The sequence below is a fragment of the Rana temporaria genome, chromosome 5 (genome assembly GCF_905171775.1).
Source record: "Rana temporaria chromosome 5, aRanTem1.1, whole genome shotgun sequence".
NCBI classification, from domain to species: domain Eukaryota; kingdom Metazoa; phylum Chordata; class Amphibia; order Anura; family Ranidae; genus Rana; species Rana temporaria.
In genome coordinates this window covers 418,343,574-418,360,055 of record NC_053493.1, presented here as the reverse complement: position 1 = coordinate 418,360,055, position 16,482 = coordinate 418,343,574, and the positions used below count along the sequence as shown (strand labels likewise).

Below are 16,482 nucleotides of genomic sequence, written 5' to 3'. Positions count from 1 at the left end.
AATCTGCCGCCATTCTATTCTGCTTTTCAGTGCCAGCCCCCGCTTGTCTGTGCCGTCCCCCGTCTGTCCGTGTCGGCCCCCGCCTGTCCGTGCCGTCCCCCGTCTGTCCGTGTCGGCCCCCACCTGTCGGTGTCGGCCCCTGCCTGTCCGTGCCGTCCCCCGCCTGTCCGTGTCGGCCCCCGCCTGTCCGTGCCGTCCCCCGTCTGTCCGTGTCAGCCCCCGCTTGTCTGTGCCGTCCCCCGCCTGTCCGTGCCGTCCCCCGTCTGTCCGTGTCGGCCCCCGCCTGTCCGTGTCGGCCCCTGCCTGTCCGTGCCGTCCCCGTCTGTCCGTGTCGGCCCCCGCCTGTCCGTGTCGGCCCCCGCCTGTCCGTGTCGGCCCCCGCCTGTCCGTGCCGTCCGCCGCCTGTCCGTGCCGTCCCCCGTCTGTCCGTTTCGGCCCCTGCTTGTCTGTGCCGTCCCCCGTCTGTCCGTGTCGGCCCCCCCCTGTCCGTGCCGTCCCCCGTCTGTCCGTGTCGGCCCCCGCCTGTCCGTGTCGGCCCCCGCCTGTCCGTGCCGTCCCCCGCCTGTCCGTGCCGTCCCCCGCCTGTCCGCGCCGTCCCCCGTCTGTCCGTGTCGGCCCCCGCTTGTCTGTGCCGTCCCCCGCCTGTCCGTGTCAGCCCCCGCCTGTCCGTGCCGTCCCCCGTCTGTCCGTGTCGGCCCCCGCCTGTCCGTGTCGGCCCCTGCCTGTCCGTGCCGTCCCCCGCCTGTCCGTGCCGTCCCCCGTCTGTCCGTGTCGGCCCCCGCCTGTCCGTGTCGGCCCCCGCCTGTCCGTGCCGTCCCCCGCCTGTCCGTGCCGTCCCCCGTCTGTCCGTGTCGGCCCCCGCCTGTCCGTGTCGGCCCCCGCCTGTCCCTGTCGGCCCCCGCCTGTCCGTGCCGTCCCCCGCCTGTCCGTGTCGGCCCCCGCCTGTCCCTGTCGGCCCCCGCTTGTCCCTGTCGGCCCCCGCTTGTCCGTGCCGTCCCCCGTCTGTCCGTGTCGGCCCCCGCCTGTCCGTGCCGTCCCCCGTCTGTCCGTGTCGGCCCCCGTCTGTCAGTGTCGGCCCCCGCCTGTCTGTGTCGGCCCCCGCCTGTCTGTGTCGGCCCCCGTCTGTCTGTGTCGGCCCCCGCCTGTCTGTGTCGGCCCCCGCCTGTCTGTGTCGGCCCCCGCCTGTCTGTGTCGGCCTCCGCCTGTCCGTGTCGGCCCCCGCCTGTCCGTGTCGGCCCCCGCCTGTCCGTGTCGGCCCCCGCCTGTCCGTGTCGGCCCCCGCCTGTCCGTGTCGGCCCCCGCCTGTCCGTGTCGGCCCCCGCCTGTCCGTGTTGGCCCCCGCCTGTCCGTGTCGGCCCCCGCCTGTCCGTATCAGCCCCCGCCTGTCTGTGTCGGCCCCCGCCTGTCTGTGTCGGCCCCCGCCTGTCTGTGTCGGCCCCCGCCTGTCTGTGTCGGCCCCCGCCTGTCAGTGTTGGCCCTCGCCTGTCCGCGTTGGCCCCCGCCTGTCTGTGTTGGCCCCCGCCTGTCTGTGTTGGCCCCCGCCTGTCTGTGTTGGCCCCCGCCTGTCTGTATCAGCCCCCGCCTGTCAGTGTTGGCCCTCGCCTGTCCGCGTTGGCCCCCGCCTGTCTGTGTTGGCCCCCGCCTGTCTGTGTTGGCCCCCGCCTGTCTGTGTTGGCCCCCGCCTGTCTGTGTCAGCCCCCGCCTGTCTGTGTCAGCCCCCGCCTGTCTGTGTAGGCCCCCGCCTGTCTGTGTAGGCCCCCCTGTCGGTCCCGGTCCCCGTCTGTCGGTCCTAATCCCGGTGTGAGGGAGAGTTATTATAAGAAGTCATTGACCCATTTTTATATTTCTCATTAGGGAAAACTAACATTCACCAACGGATTCACTCTGGTGGGGACTTTCACCAAGTCCGCCAACTACGGCCTCCAGACCCAGGGCGTCCTCAGCACCGCCAGCGACTTCCAGGATGAAATCATGAAACAGAAATAGTAAGTAGCTCTTTAAAAAAAAAAAAAAACACAAAACTAAGAATCATGGCACTGCTGACCTCTCCTCTGAAAATACCATTTCCCTGGCTGTCGTGCTGATACAGCGGCTTCAGTACTTCCTAAGTCACCAACCCGGAAAACAATTGCACTCTGATCTGTATTACTGTTGTGGGTCAATGACTCGGAAAGTATTTTAAGGCAACTGCCAGGCAAATAGCATTTTCTGAGGGACTCTGCATTTTACTTAGTATAGTATTGTATTGTATGATGGCTAACACAGCACAACGCACAACAACCTGAGTGTGTGTGTGCAAAAAGATAGAACAAAGCATAATAACAAGTGTTTCATTTTTAGGAATCTATATATATATATATACTGTATTAGTGCCAGGCCCTCCTTTTATTCATTTATTATACAACACTGACATCTAGTGGTAGGATTGTAGAAACACCACGTTACGGGATTTAGGTGATAAAGTTATTAAAGCGGTAGACCCGGCATTTTTTTGTGGCCCTTTTTGTTTTATTTGCAAATAAAAAATAATATTTTTTTGCTAGGAAATTACTTAGAACCACAAACATTTTATTATTATTCTTATTTTTTTTTTATCGCAGACCCTACAAAATAAAATGGCGGTTGTTGCAATTTATGTTGCCTGGCATTTGTGCAGCGTTTTTTCAAAAGCATTTTTGGGGAAAAAAATTCACTTTTTTTTTTATTTTAATAATAATAATAATAATAAAAAAAACTGAGGCCCAGATTCAGGTCGGGAGCGCGTATTTGTGAGCGGGCGTAACGTATCCTATTTACGTTACGCCGCCGCAACTTTGACAGGCAAGTGCAGTATTCACCAAGCAAAGTTGCGGCGGCGTAACGTAAATAGGCCGGCGTAAGCCCGCCTAATTCAAATGTGGAACATGTGGGCGTGTTTTATTTTAGTTTATTGTGACCCCACGTAAATTACGCTTTTTACGAACGGCCCGTGAAAGTATCCCTGTGCGCATTCTCCAAATTAACCTGCAAAAAGCCAATGCTTTCGACGTGAAAGTAAATGACGCACAGCCCTATTCGCGAACGACTTACTCAAACGACGTAATCAACGAAAAATTCGCCGCTGGCACGACGTCCATACTAAACATTGGCTGCGCCTCATATAGCAGGGGTAACGTTACGCCGGAAAAAGCCTTACGTAAACGGTGTATCTGTACTGCGAAGGCTGCACGTACGTTCATGAATAGGCGTATCGAGCTGATTTACATATTTCTAGGCGTAAATCAGCGTACACGCCCCTAGCGGCCAGCGTAAATATGCAGTTAAGATACGACGGCGTAGGAGACTTACGCCGGTCGCATCTTAGAGAAATTCTGGCGTATCTGATTCTTTGAATCAGGCGCCAAGATACGACGCCTCACACTCAGAGATACGGCGCCGTATCTGGAGATACGCCGTCGTATCTCCTACCTGAATCTGGGCCTGAATATATAACCAAATTTTTGAGTAAAGTATAAAAGATGATGTAACCTTGAGCAAATCGATACCTAACCTGTGACGCTTTAAAATTGCGCCCGCTCGTGGAATTGGCAAACACTACAGTAGTTAAATAGCGAAAGTTACAGTAGTTACGTTATTAAAGCGATAGACCCGGCCTTTTTTTGGGCCCTTTTTGTTTTATTTACAAGTAAAACGTTTTTTTTTTCCTAGGGAATTACTTATAACCCCAAACATTATAATAATATTATTATTTTTTATTTATTTTTAGCAGAGACCCTACAAAATAAAATGGCGGTTGTTGCATTTTTTTATGTTGCATGGCATTTGTGCAGCAGTTTTTCAAATGCTTTTTTGAATTTTAATAAAAAAAAAGAAATTATAACCCAATTTTTGGATAAAGTATAAAAGATGATGTTACACCAAGTAAATCGATACCTAACCTGTCACACTTTAAAATTGCGCCCGCTCGTGGGAATTGGCGACACACTACAATTCTTAAAAGTCTCCAGAGGTGACATTTCAAAATGTTTACAGGTTACCTGTTGTGTCTTTTTTACTTACTTTTTATTTGTTCAATTTTTTTAGTTTAACAACATACATCAAACTTAACACTGTTTTTACAGAATATATATCTTTAAATTCCAACAATCTCCAACTATAATTATATACCACAGATAAAAATATAAGTAATACACACAACAAACAAACAAAAGAGAGAGAAAAAAAACTAGAGCACTAGAATTATTGCTCTCGTTTGCGGTGATCCCTCACATGTGTGGTGCGTTCACTGTTGACATATGAATGCGCGACTTGCGTATAAGTTTGCTTCTGCGTGCAAGATTTTTTAATTTTTTTTTACATTGTCCCTTTTTAATTCAATTTATTTTTGAATCACTTTTTTTTTATTCCTATTACAAGGAATGTAAACATCCCTTGTAATAAAAGTAAGGGATAACCGGTCCTCTTTATGGAGACATCTGGGATCTATAAGACCCCAAGTCTCTCTCCTCTAACCTCTACCTAAAACTTTATCTTTTATTTTAAAAAAAAATGTTTATTTGCACTCTAGACCGGACATGACGTCGCTCCGATCCTCCTAGATCATAGAGGTGATCAGAGATGATCTGGTCTCTGGTCACCTCAATGGTCAACCATGCGAACCATCAGATTGATTCCCAGTGCGCGGGTACAAACGGTATGCCTGAGAAACATCGGATAGCGGCAGGAGGGGAGTGATAGGGGGGCCCTCCCACTGTTTCTGAAAGCAATCCGATCCAGGGGGGCCCTCCCATGGTTTCTGAAAGCAATCCGGGTGGGCCTTCCACTGTTTCTGGAAAGCGACCCAGGAGGGCCCTCCCATTTGTTTCTGAAAGCGATCCGGGGGGCCCTCTCATTTTTCTGAAAGGGATCCAGTGGGGGCCCTCATTGTTTCTGAAAGCAATCCAAGGGGCCTCCCACTGTTTCTGGAAAGCGATCCAGGAGGGCGCTCCCATCTGTTTCTGAAAGCAATCCGGGGGGCCCTCCCATTGTTTCTGGAAGGGATCCAGTGGGGGCCCTCATTGTTTCTGAAAGCAATCCAAGGGGCCTCCCACTGTTTCTGGAAAGCGATCCAGGAGGGCGCTCCCATCTGTTTCTGAAAGCAATCCGGGGGGCCCTCCCATTGTTTCTGGAAAGCGATCCAGGAGGGCCCTCCCATCTGTTTCTGAAAGCAATCCGGGGGGGGCCCTCTCATTGTTTCTGAAAGCGATCCAGTGGGGGCCCTCCCATTGTTTCTGAAAGCAATCCGGTGGGGGTCCTCCCATTGTTTCTGAAAGCAATCCGGGGGGCCCTCTCATTGTTTCTGAAAGCGATCCAGTGGGGGGTCCTCCCATTGTTTCTGAAAGCAATCCGGTGGGGGTCCTCCCATTGTTTCTGAAAGCGATCCGGGGGGGCCCTCCCATTGTTTCTGAAAGCAATCCGGTGGGGGTCCTCCCATTGTTTTTGAAAGCAATCCGGGGGGCCCTCTCATTGTTTCTGAAAGCGATCCAGTGGGGGGGGGCCTCCCACTGTTTCTGGAAAGCGATCCGGGGGGCCCTCCCATTGTGTCTGAAAGCTCCTCCCACTGTTTCTGAAAGCGATAGTGATAAAGCCCCAGTACTCCTCCTATGAGCCCCCAGTCCTGATGCAAGCAGTGGGTGGCGCTATACAAATATCAATATGCCTTGATGGTTGGATTAAAGATAAGTGTGCGGTCCAATCGGCACCAGAGTTTTACCCGGTTCATTCAGTAGTCAGACCTGGCCAGATACTCCCCCTCTCTGGCTCCCTGCGTTTGACTTCAGCACTGTTCTCGCTCCCTATCAGTCTGATCCATGTTCCCTCCTCTTCCGCCTTGGCAGTCAGTTCGGTGTCGGGTCGTTTCCGGTGGAGCAGCGCTGGCAAGGAGTATTCGAAGAGTTCCAGAGATTCCTGGAATCCGGCTGTAACCAAGAAATGGAGGAACCTTTCCTGGGATTTCACACCAAGTCCAGCAAGAAGATCCAGAGATCCCAGGAGTACCTGTGCTGCAATCCGTAAGTTGGGATATGAATGGTTTATATACTGTGGATATGTTTGTGTGTTTTTCTCAGCTATGTCTTTAAAATCCACGCTCTGCATTTCTGTGATCTGCTGAGATCATTTCCCACAAGATGTTACTCTATTGTGCAAATCTCTGTTCTGGGTTTACAAAATACTTTATTACTCCCAAGAGAAATTGTCAAATTGTGACGACACAGCCACACTCAACATCACAAGATCACAACAAGATACAAAAACGCAAAAAAATGTATCAATAACAGCCATTAGCACCAAATAAAACAAATCAACTACACTACAAATAAAAAACATCCATACAAATAAAATACAACATAGAATAAATAACACAGATTAAAATAACACAGTCAACTACCAAATGCAAATAATACACCACTTACTCTAACATTACCCCAAATAATAGTTAATATACCAACATACTATAAAAAAAAAACATAAAATCCTGATCATATACCAGAATTAAATCTTCACCTCCAGCCTAAATACTGTATATATAAATTCTGGGATTTTTTTACAGGCAAAAAAAATGTGTTTGTTTATTGGAATGTCCTTGCGGACTCCAGTACATTGGGAAACCCACTGAAAGGAGCATTCTTCCCACTGATCACCAATGTAAGGGACATCCTTCTCACTGATCACCAATGTAAGGGACATTCTTCCCACTGATCACCAATGTAAGGGACATTCTTCTCACTGATCACCAATGTAAGGGACATTCTTCCCACTGATCACCAATGTAAGGGACATTCTTCCCACTAATCACCAATGTAAGGGACATTCTTCTCACTGATCACCAATGTAAGGGACATTCTTCTCACTGATCACCAATGTAAGGGACATCCTTCTCACTGATCACCAATGTAAGGGACATTCTTCCCACTGATCACCAATGTAAGGAACATTCTTCTCACTGATCACCAATGTAAGGAACATTCTTCCCACTGATCACCAATGTAAAGAACATTCTTCTCACTGATCACCAATGTAAGGAACATTCTTCCCACTGATCACCAATGTAAAGAACATTCTTCTCACTGATCACCAATGTAAGGAACATTCTTCCCACTGATCACCAATGTAAGAAACATTCTTCCCACTGATCACCAATGTAAAGAACATTCTTCTCACTGATCACCAATGTAAGGAACATTCTTCCCACTGATCACCAATGTAAGGAACATTCTTCTCACTGATCACCAATGTAAGGAACATTCTTCCCACTGATCACCAATGTAAGGAACATTCTTCTCACTGATCACCAATGTAAGGAACATTCTTCTCACTGATCACCAATGTAAGGAACATTCTTTCCATTGATCTCTAGAAACAGTCATCCAAAGTTCCTTGAGACCTGAAAGTTATTTCTGGGGTGGTAAAAACTTTGAGAAATTCTGTTATGGTCTCAGTTTAGCAACCCTTAATGATACAATGTAACAGAAACATAGAAAGAAAGGAAGGGACCACGACTCAGAACTCGGAGTCCATTGACCTATGACAGGAAGGTCAGTTGGTTGCCCTAGTGTCAGGGTACGTCTTCCGTGTTTTAATTATTTTACTCATTTGGATGGCACACTTCGCAGAGAACAATGACCCATTCACATCTGTCTGTACCCAATGGATCTTAGTTTGACCCCTCTACTCCCCATTACTCAATACTGGACTTTCTTCCAGATCTGTACAGAGCCATATATAAACGACAGCAGTTTAGCTTTATGGGAAGGTTTGAATTGGCCGATAGAACTATGACACGTTTGCTGATGTCATTTTCCAGGGGCGGAACTGAGGATGACTCTGTGAAGATAGAGGACATGTTGAAGAACTTGAATTTCCAGCAGGAGCCAGAGGCCTTCCATGTGTATCTAGAGAAGGTAAGGAAGAAGACAAGACCCTAGTACTGGTCAGCCTTACCTGGTTTTCTTTGTAGAGAAGGTAAGGAAGGGGACATGACACCAATACTGGTTAGCTTTACCTGGTTTTCTTTGTCGAAAAGATAAGGATGGGGACGTGACCTTAATACTGATCAGCTTAGCCTGGTCTATGTAGAGAAGGTAAGGAAGGGGATATAACGCCAATACTGGTCAGCTGTATCTGGTCTTCAATGTAGAGAATGTAAGGAAGGAGACATGACGTAAATACTGGTCAGCCTTGCCCGGTCTTTGTAGAGAAGGTAAGGAAGGGAACATGACGTCCATACTGGTCAGCTTTACCTGATCTTCATTGTAGAGAAGGTAAGGAGGGGAACATGACGTCCATACTGGTCAGCTTTACTTGATCTTCATTGTAGAGAAGGTAAGGATGGGGACATAACACCAATACTGGTCAGCTTTACCTGCTCTTCTATGTAGAGAAGGTAAGGAAGGGGACATGACACCAATACTGGTCAGCTTTACCTGGTCTTCTATGTAGAGAAGGTAAGGAAGGGGACATAACGCCAATACTGGTCAGCTGTACCTGGTCTTCTATGTAGATAAGATAATAAAGTGGATATGATATCAATATTGGTCAGCTGTACCTGGTCTTCAATGTAGAGAAAGTAAGGAAGGAGACATGACGTTAATACTGGTCAGCGTTGCCCGGTCTTCTATGTAGAGAAGGTAAGGAAGGGCACATGATGTTCATACTGTTTAGCTTTACCTGGTCTTCTCTGTAGAGAAGGTAAGAAAGGGGAATACTGGTCAGCTTTAACCAGTCTTCTTTGTAGAGAAGGTAAGGAAGGGGACATGAAGTTAATACTGGTCAGCTTTACCAGTATTTATCTCAATGAAAACATGAAAGTATCAGCCAGTCCACACAACTCACCATCTGGAAGAACCTATTACCCTCTAGGGCATGCCCAAACCATGCCATCCTCACTTCAGAGGCACTAGATTGGATTAGGGGCAGTGTCATGGCCACCTGCAGTAGTAGGGCATTAATTTCAGTAATTGGAGGGCCGTGAATGGGCAGCCCTTGCATAATTAGAGGTGGGGTTTAGGTGGGCCAATTCCATAGGCGTGTGGGGTCAGTCTCAGTTGGCTGCCCAGGATTTCAGGTGCAAGTGGTGGGAATACATTCATAAAAAGAACTGTCTCTTGGTCTTTAATAATTGACAGGAATCTACTTGTATTACTAATTTGCTTGATAGTTGACCCCCAAATTTTCACCAGTAATATCATCCTATTTGCTTTTAGGCATTCAACTTCTCTCCGCACCCTCTGAAGAAACTCCTGAAGATGCTACATGGGACATTTCAGGCTACATACTCTGGAGCAGGGGCCAATCTCCATCTGTTGGGCATGGCACAGGAGGAAATCAAGTACTACGCCAGAAAGATCTGGGAGTTTTTCAGGTACTAGCTGTGTCATCCCCCAGAACAGACCAATAGAGCCATGGAGAGCTGAGCCGGTGACGGTGACGGAAGTGCTAAACTTCTGATGTGTGAATTTCATTATTTGTAGGGAGTTAATGGCCATGAAAGCTGAGAAGGAAAGACGGACAATCCCCATAGTGCAGGAGGAGGAGGAGGAAGAAGAACTGAGGTGAGCGATAACCTATATACAATAGCTTATTATAGGACAGTGATAGCGAACCTTGGCACCCCAGATGTTTTGAAACTACATTTCCCATGATGCTCATGTACTCTGCAGTGTAGTTGAGCATCATGGGAAATGTAGTTCCAAAACATCTGGAGTGCCAAGGTTCGCCATCACTGTTATAGGACTTCTCTCCCACTAATGATTGATTAGAAATGAGATGTCACTTCTCAGAAGGAAAGACTCAGCTGTGTATTTCCTATTTTCTAGTGATGAGCTGAATCCTCATACTGTGATCCTTCCCGCCATCCTCCCCCGATTCCACCCTGACCTCTTCATGCTGTATATGCTCTACCATGAGCAGGAGGATGCCCTCTACTGGCAAGGTATAGTCCGCCTGGGTCACCTGACCGACACCAAACTGCTGGAGTTCCTGGATGTGCAAAGGTACCTATCTGTCTCTCTTATATATCCATCTATCTATCTCTTGGCCCTTGTGCTTGTGCACAAAGCCAGCTCCATAAAGACATGGATTGACCAGTTTTTGGTGTGGAGGAGAGAGCCCTGACCTCAACCCTATTAAACCTTTTTTGGAATGAACTCCAATTGTGAGCCAGGTCTTCTCATCCCAAGGGTGTTTAGTAGGTTTGAGGTCATGAAGGAACTTAAGTGACCTGCACAGAGCCCTGACCTCAACCCTATTGAACACCTTTCTAAATGAACGCCAATGCTGAGCCAGGTCTTCTCATCCAACCTTAGCACCTGACCTCATAAATGGGCACAAATTCCCACAAAGACTTTCTGAAATCTCATGGAAATCCCTTCCTGGGAGAGTGGAGAAAGTTGTAGCCATGTTAATAGCTTCGATTTTTGAAATGGAATGTCTCCAAGCTTGGCCATATCTATCTATCTTCCCAGAAAATTATTGAGTTCGGGTTTTTCTAATTGAAGGGTACACTTCGAAACTTGTGATAAGTTTGGTAAAGACCCTTTTCTGTTCTATCATGACTGCGCCCCGTGTACAAAGCCAGCACCATAAAGACATGGCCTCACCAGTTTTTGGTGTGGAGGAACTTGAGTGTCCTGCACAGAGCCCTGACCTCAACCCTACTGAATACCTTAGGGATGAAATAGATTTTAAGCCAAGTCTTCTCATCCAAAAGCAGTACCTGACCTCAACCCTACTGAACACCTTTGGGATGAGGTCTTCTCATCCCAAGGGTGTTTAGTAGGTTTGAAGTCATGAAGGAACTTAAGTGACCTGCACAGAGCCCTGACCTCAACCCTTTTGAACACCTTTGGGATGAGATCTTCTCATCTCAAGGGTGTTTAGTAGGTTTGAGGTCATGAAGGAACTTAAGTGACCTGCACAGAGCCCTGACCTCAACCCTTTTGAACACCTTTGGGATGAGATCTTCTCATCCCAAGGGTGTTTAGTAGGTTTGAGGTCATGAAGGAACTTTAGTGTCCTGCACAGAGCCCTGACCTCAACCCTATTGAACACCTTTCGAAATGAACGCCAATTGTGAGCCATGTATTCTCATCCAATCTTTGTCCCTGACCTCACAAATGGCCTAAATTCCCACAAACACCCTCCAAAATCTTTTGCAAAGTCTTCACAGAAGAGTAGAGGATGCTGTAGGCACAAATGAGGGGCCACTCTACTGTATATATTATTGGTCATGGTTTTGGAATTGAGGGCAACTTCATATTAATGTCCATGGACTTGTGTTGGGGGGGTACCGCCTAATTAATGGCCATGTTTTTTTAATAGGAAGGCAACTCTGTATTAACGGCCAGTGGTTTTGGAATGAGGTGCAACTTCATATTGATGGCCATGGTTTTGGAACAAGATGTCCAACAGCTCAACCTTGGAGTATCAGTTTGGGGAAGGCCCTTTTCTGTCCCCCCCCCCCATGACTATGCCCCTGTGTACTAAGCTAGCTCCATAAAGACAGAGCCCTGACCTCAACCCTACTGAACACTTAAGGGATGAAATAGATTTTAAGCCAGGTCTTCTCATCCAAAATCAGTACCTGACCTCAACCCTACTGAACACCTTTGGGATAAGGTCTTCTCATTCCAAGGGTGTTTAGTAGGTTTGAGGCCATGAAGGATCTTAAGTGACCTGCACAGAGCCCTGACCTTAACTATATTGAACACCTTTCAAAATGAACGCCAATTGTGAGCCTAGTCTTCTCATCCAATCTTTGTCCCTGACCTCACAAATTGCCCAAATTCCCACAGACTACCTCCAAAATCGTGTGGAAAGTCTTCCCAGAAGAGTAGACAATGTTATAGCTCCAAGTTGGCATCAAGTAGAGTAGAGGATGCTGTAGCCACAAATGAGGGGCCACTATATATTATTGGTCATGGTTTTGGAATGAGGTGCAACTCCATATTGATGGCCATGGTTTTGGATTGGGGAGGTACCGCCATATTAATGGCCATGGTTTTTTAATAGAAAGGCAACTCTGTATTAACGGCCTGTGGTTTTGGAATGAGGTGCAACTCCATATCGATGGCCATGGTTTTGGAACAGGATGTCCAACAGCTCAACCTTGGAGTTTTAGTTTGGGGAAGGCCCTTTTCTGTTCCCCCATGACTATGCCCCTGTGTACTAAGCTAGCTCCATAAAGACCGAGCCCTCACCTCAACCCTACTGAACACTTTTGGAATGAACTCCAATTTTGAGCCAGGTCTTCTCATCCAACATTGGAACCTGACCTCAAAAATGGGCCCCAATTCTCAGACACCCTTCCAAATCTTGTGGAATGTCTTTCCAGAAGAGTGGAGGATGTTATGGCTGCAAGTTGGGGTCAACTCCATATGAATGACCATGGTAATGAAATGGGATGTCCAACAATGTGTGATGGTCAGAGATCCACAAACCTATAGATCTGTCTATCTTGTTCACCACCACTATAATTTACACATGTCAACTATGTCTTTGTTTTATTTGTTTATTTTGTCTTTTCTAGGCAGCTGTGGCCCCTTAAAGAAGTGAAGCTGACAACCAATCAGGTAAGAGAGAGCGATACACAATCACTGGCATGCTGCATACGTAGGATATATTACGGTGTTATGTGGTTGTTGGTGACTTCTAAAGACAACCTCCAGAAAATTCCATGGACTGAGATCTTCTCTGCATGTCTAGTTCAGTTCTGAGGTCTTACTTGCCATGTTTAATTTCGAATTCAGAGATGTTCCCTTTGAATTCCTTTCCTACGAATACAATATAACCTGATCTGTGCTGCCCAGTATAATCTGGCGCCCGAAGCGTGTGCCTAGTTGCCCCCTATGCTCCATAGAGAAACCAGTGCCAGTGCCTTGCCTGCATGCCATAATGTATCTACTAAAGGGTACCTTTCCCATAGGTAACAGGTACTAATAATTCCCCCCCCCCCCCCCCGCACATATATTTTGTGTGCTGTGAGTCTTCTTGTTTTATAACTGGTTTAGGCACAATTCACTAAGCCATAACACATGTTATATTTTCCATAATGTTAATTTTCGGCTTGCATTGGTTGCCATCGCTAGAAATAACAGTCGTGTTGCATGAGCCTTGTTCTAGATCCGGGGAATTGAGAGTTGTGTCTTTGGAAGGAGTATAAGGAAGTGGCAGAGAGATTATACATTTCCTAAAAGTTATAGTCACACAAAGTGTAGGGTTTATGAGAAAGTAACACACACAGTTCTGGGGTCAGTAGTAAGCACAACACAGAGTGTAGGGGTCAGCAGTAAGCAACAGAGTTAAGGGGCCAGGAGTAAGTAAAACATAGAGTGCAGGGGTCAGGAGCAAGTAACACAGAGTTCAGGAGAAAGTAACAGAGTTCAGGGGTCAGGAGTGAGTAACACGCAAAGTGCAGGGGTCTGGAGTGAGTAACATGCAAAGTACAGGGGTCAGAAGTAAGTAAAACATAGAGTGCATGGGTCAGGAGTAACACGTAAAGTGCAAAGGTCAGGAGTGAGTAGCATAGTGCAGGGGTCAGTTTAGGGGTCAGAATTAGGTAACACACAAATTGTAAGGGTCAGGAGTAGGTAACACACAGAGTTCAGGGGTCTGGAGTAAGTAACGCAGAGTTCAGGAGTAAGTAGTGCAGAATTCAGGGGTCAGGAGTAGGTAATGCACAGAGTGCAGAAGTCAGGAGTAAGTAAAACATAGAGTGCAGGGGTCAGGAGTAACACGCAAAGTGCAGGGGTCAGGAGTGTGTAGAACAGAGTTCAGGGGCCAAAAGTAAGTAACACACAGAGTTCACGAGTAAGTATTGCAGAGTTGATGGGGTCAGTAGTAGGTAATGCAGAAAGTTCAGGTAATGGGATTAAGTAGCGCACAGAGTTCAGGGAGACTGCTATAGTGATCTATTGCAGGCTGATTGCAGTCAGTACAGTAATGAACCCCCCCCCCCCCCCCGGTCTCAAGTCTTTTGCAGGTTTTCTTCTAAGATTGTCCTGTATTTGTCTCCATCCATCTTCCCATCAACTCTGACCAGCTTCCATGTCCCTGCTGAAGAAAAGCATCCACACCACATGATGCTGCCACCACCATGTTTCACGGTGGGGATGGTGTGTTCAGGGTGATGTGCAGTGTTAGTTTTCCACACACATAGCATTTTGCTTTTAGGCCAAAAAGTAGAATTTTGGTGTCATGTGACCAGAGCACCTTCTTCCACACGTTTGCTGTGTCCCTTCCCCCACATGGCTTCTCACGAACTACAAACAGCACTTCTTATGTCTTTCTCTCTCCAATGTCTTTCTTCTTGTCACTCTTCCATAAAGGGCAGATCTGTGGAGAGACCACTAATAGTTGTCCTGTGGACAGATTCTCCCCCCTGAGCTGTGGATCTCTGCAGCTCCTCCAGAGTTACCATGGGCCTCTTGGCTGCTTCTCTGATGAATGCTCTCCTTGCCCGGCCCGGTCAGTTTAGGTGGACGGCCATGTCTTGGTAGGTTTGCGGTTGTGCCATACTCTTTCCATTTTCGGATGATGGATTGAACAGAAGCTCCGTGAGATCTTCAAAGCTTGGGATCATTTTTTATAACCTAACCCTGCTTTATACTTCCCCACAACTTTATCCCTGACCTGTCTGGTGTGTTCCTTGGCCTTCATGATGCTGTTTGTTCACTAAGGTTCTCTAACAAACCTCTGAGGGCTTCACAGAACAGCTGTATTTATACTGAGATTAAATGACACACAGGTGGACTCTATTTACTAATTAGGTGACTTCTGAAGGCAATTGGTTCCTCTAGATTTTAGTTATCAGAGTAAAGGGGGCGCCATACAAATGTACCCTCCCCACACACACTTTTAATTTTTTTTTTTCACATTTTCCTTCTACTTCACAATTATGTGTCACTTTGTGTTGGTCTATCACATAAAATCTGAATAAAATACATTTACGTTTTTGGGTGTAACATGACAAAATGTGGTGGAAATTTCTAAGGGGTATGAATACTTTTTCAAGGCACTGTAAATGATGTAAATGCTGCACTGGGAAGAATTACAGAAAAAACATTTTTGTTTATATATTTCTGCAGATGGATGTATTCACTTTGCTATAGTTTATAATGTTATTCACAACTATTTGTGTAGAGTAGAGTATGAGCGTAGGCATAATGTACTGAATGCCACACTACCTGTTTTTGGGGCATGGAGGTCATCCAGCATCATCTAATCCCTTTCCTCCTCAGTCTGAAGGTCCCTGGCCCTCCCCTTTCATTCCTTGGCTTTCAGGTGCTTTCAATCATAAAGCCTTACTCATGGGTGGTCTGCATGCAAATACAGCCTGCCCAGGAACTTTGATATTTGCATAACTCCTCCCACTGCTTGCACCAGGGCTGAAGGCTCCTGAGAGGAATACTGAGGCCGGTGGCTGTGATGTATTCAGGACGCTATGTACTGCCCCCTGCTGGCCCCTCCCACCAGCAATGTACAGCCCCTGCTGGCCCCTCCCACCAGCAATGTACAGCCCCCTGCTGGCCCCTCCCACCAGCAATGTACATCCCCCTGCTGGCTCCTCTTACCAGCAATGTTCAGCCCCCTGCTGGCCCCTCCCGCCAGCATTGTACAGCCCCCTGCTGGCCCCTCCCGCCAGCAATGTACAGCCCCCTGCTGGCCCCTCCCGCCAGCAATGTACAGCCCCCTGCTGGCCGCTCCCGCCAGCAATGTACAGCCCCCTGCTGGCCCCTCCCGCCAGCAATGTACAGCCCCCTGCTGACCCCTCCCGCCAGCAATGTTCAGCCCCCTGCTGGCTCCTCCCGCCAGCAATGTACAGCCCCCTGCTGTACCCTCCCACCAGCAATGTACAGCCCCCTGCTGGCTCCTCCCGCCAGCAATGTTCAGCCCCCTGCTGGCCCCTCCCGCCAGCAATGTACAGCCCCCTGCTGGCCCCTCTTGCTAGCAATGTACAGCCCCCTGCTGGCCCCTCCCGCCAGCAATGTACAGCCCCCTGCTGGCCCCTCCCGCCAGCATTGTGCAGCCCCCTGCTGACCGCTCCCGCCAGCAATGTACAGCCCCCTGCTGGCCGCTCCCGCCAGCAATGTACAGCCCCCTGCTGGCCCCTCCCGCCAGCAATGTACAGCCCCCTGCTGGCCGCTCCTGCCAGCAATGTACAGCCCCCTGCTGGCCCCTCCCGCCAGCAATGTACAGCCCCCTGCTGGCCGCTCCCGCCAGCAATGTACAGCCCCCTGCTGGCCCCTCCCGCCAGCAATGTACAGCCCCCTGCTGGCCCCTCTTGCTAGCAATGTACAGCCCCCTGCTGGCCCCTCCCGCCAGCAATGTACAGCCCCCTGCTGGCCCCTCCCGCCAGCATTGTGCAGCCCCCTGCTGGCCCCTCCCGCCAGCAATGTACAGCCCCTGCTGGCCCCTCCCACCAGCCATGATCTGCCTGCATTGCATAGAGAGTCTATAATAGGGTAC

General features: G+C 48.5%; 1 protein-coding gene across 5 annotated transcripts in view; it reads left to right on the top strand.

The window, feature by feature from the left end:
- The window catches only part of ALS2CL (ALS2 C-terminal like), a 203,337-nt gene that overhangs the window by 173,265 nt on the left and 13,590 nt on the right, over positions 1 to 16,482 (top strand). For all 5 annotated transcript variants that reach the window (XM_040355211.1, XM_040355208.1, XM_040355206.1 and 2 more), the window contains 7 exons: positions 1,855 to 1,985; positions 5,856 to 6,029; positions 7,823 to 7,919; positions 9,222 to 9,379; positions 9,489 to 9,569; positions 9,834 to 10,010; positions 12,545 to 12,587. In XM_040355211.1, the coding sequence (XP_040211145.1) occupies positions 1,855 to 1,985; positions 5,856 to 6,029; positions 7,823 to 7,919; positions 9,222 to 9,379; positions 9,489 to 9,569; positions 9,834 to 10,010; positions 12,545 to 12,587 (861 nt within the window). The remainder of the gene's footprint in view (positions 1 to 1,854; positions 1,986 to 5,855; positions 6,030 to 7,822; positions 7,920 to 9,221; positions 9,380 to 9,488; positions 9,570 to 9,833; positions 10,011 to 12,544; positions 12,588 to 16,482) is intronic.